This window comes from Austrofundulus limnaeus, unplaced genomic scaffold (assembly GCF_001266775.1).
Source record: "Austrofundulus limnaeus strain Quisiro unplaced genomic scaffold, Austrofundulus_limnaeus-1.0 Scaffold377, whole genome shotgun sequence".
NCBI classification, from domain to species: Eukaryota; Metazoa; Chordata; class Actinopteri; order Cyprinodontiformes; family Rivulidae; genus Austrofundulus; species Austrofundulus limnaeus.
In genome coordinates this window covers 9,924-12,018 of record NW_013952779.1, presented here as the reverse complement: position 1 = coordinate 12,018, position 2,095 = coordinate 9,924, and the positions used below count along the sequence as shown (strand labels likewise).

At 38.8% G+C, this 2,095-nt stretch overlaps 1 protein-coding gene across 1 annotated transcript in view; it reads right to left on the bottom strand.

The window, feature by feature from the left end:
• Positions 1-2,095, bottom strand: part of cnih1 (cornichon family member 1) — a 14,659-nt gene that overhangs the window by 3,189 nt on the left and 9,375 nt on the right. Inside the window, exons 3-4 of the mRNA XM_014023580.1 lie at positions 1,200-1,312; positions 969-1,112 (exon numbers count right to left, since the gene is read on the bottom strand). Of these exons, the coding sequence (XP_013879034.1) occupies positions 969-1,112; positions 1,200-1,312 (257 nt within the window). The remainder of the gene's footprint in view (positions 1-968; positions 1,113-1,199; positions 1,313-2,095) is intronic.

Below are 2,095 nucleotides of genomic sequence, written 5' to 3'. Positions count from 1 at the left end.
GCTCAGAACGGACCTGTGACAGCTTTTTATAATGATGGAGATGTTACTGCACTCTGGTTCAGCTGCAGGTGACACGCAGACTTTTCAAAAAAAAAATTATTTATTTATTATTTGTGAAGCAGCTCAGGCTGTTTGTCCTCCTTTATTGAATAAGAAAATGGGAGGAAAAGTTCTGTGCTGCTGTCCCTCCCTGCACAAAAGAGCAGAAACCGCTGGATGAAAGTCAGCAGACATGCGCAGTCAGGTCAGTTTTCAACAATCAGAATAAGATGATCAGATTAAGTGTTTACATGCACGTCGTTCAGATTATCAATCGGCATAAACAACCTCTCTCATTCCGATTACAAATTCATTCGGATCAGAATAATCCAAATGGGATGTTTACATGATGTATTTTTATTCCAAATGGCCGTTTAATCTGATTACTTATGTCCATGTAAAYGTAGCTAGTGTTAGCAACACAAACCAGACTCCTGCATCATTTGTAAAGGATCAGAATGGCCCCTAACAAAAGACCCCTAGTCCAGTATTCTCAGAGCACCTCACACAGGTGCTGCAAGGSCTTTTTTTTCTTCAACTATCCCTGYAACCATATCTGGTTATGGACAGATCTGCCCTAAAGCTCCATGACAACTTCCTCTTTGAAAGACATGCTTGTGGAAATGAGAAAGACAACAAAATATTCATTCCATCACTTGACAACACCACTGTTTGAGATCAACAGAAGCCCACCTCCACCACACACAGTTTTTGTAAAGTGCCTGAACTTCTCAGAATCTTAGCTCTATTTGTGGATTTTGTGGTCCCGTTGGCRTCATCGTTGATCTCCAGCTCTGACTGGAATGGTTTGCAGCAACGTGTGAAGCGACTGGGATCAGCATCTCCAAATTTTAGGCCATGGTCCTCAGTTAGAAAAAAGATGAAAGGTTTAATGCGAAAGTAAAAAAGTAGAAAATGAATATATGTACCCGTAAAGATAGTAGAAAAATGACAAGAGGTAGAAAGCCAGTTTGCACCAGCCTTCTTTTTGACAGTAGGCTAAGATGTCTGCATTCATGATGGTTGTTGGGTCGTAGAGTCCAGGACAGCTCATCACAGGTCTGCTCATATACCTGGGAGTATAAAGAATCAACGTGTTTCAGCWGGATTATTTTAACGACACAAGGAGCACGTTCATTCAAAGAAAGGACTGTACAAACCTCCAGACATGATAAGCCAGCAGTGGTAAGTTCAGAAAGAGGGTGAGCCACTCGGCCGCACATAGGAACATCACGCAGAAGAAGAAATGGATGAGATACTCTGGCAGCACAAGCTGAATGAAAACAAAGGCAAMAAACCAGTTTAAATCTTTGTAATGTCTGTTGGTTCCAGTTCTATGCTGGTGTGGATTCTCAGCCACCATGGTAAATACAAACCAAAAAAAAGTTAAAACTGGACTTCTATTCTGTAGCTGAAAATGTTTCAGTTCACATACAAGAAGGTTTCTCAGTTCAGTCATAGGGGTGGGAATCTTACTGTCTCACGATTAGGGCTGCCACCATTAGTTGATTAATCAACGACTAATCGATTATTTAAATAATCGATGATTAATTTAATAATCTAAAGAAATTTATAGTTATTAGAGTTTAGTACTGATGTTAAAAGCACAACACTATATTTTTAGGTTTTCTTTTTATAATGTTTAATTTATTATGTGTTGATTGATATAGATTAGTTACATGTCCAAAATATCTATAACACATATTTATCCGTTATGAGAACAGTAGGTGAGAATTTTGTATGAATGCCTGTGATTCAGCCGTAGGTCAGTAGGGGGCGAACGCGGGCATTGAAGACTCTATAAATGGATCAACTTCCTGGTTTGCCGGCAGTGTGTGGTTTCCTGTCAGCTCCAAATGGCAATAAATCCAACTCCAGAATTCTGGTTTTGTATGGTTTTATTTCRTCTAACAGTCATATTATTTAACATTGGTGGTTTTCTATTGACTTCAGTCTTTGAACACGAATATTTCTTACAAATCGATTAATCGTTTTCTTTCTTTTTTTTTGTTCTTTACTTTGTTTTTCTCTCCAAACTGCTTTGACACCTTCCACT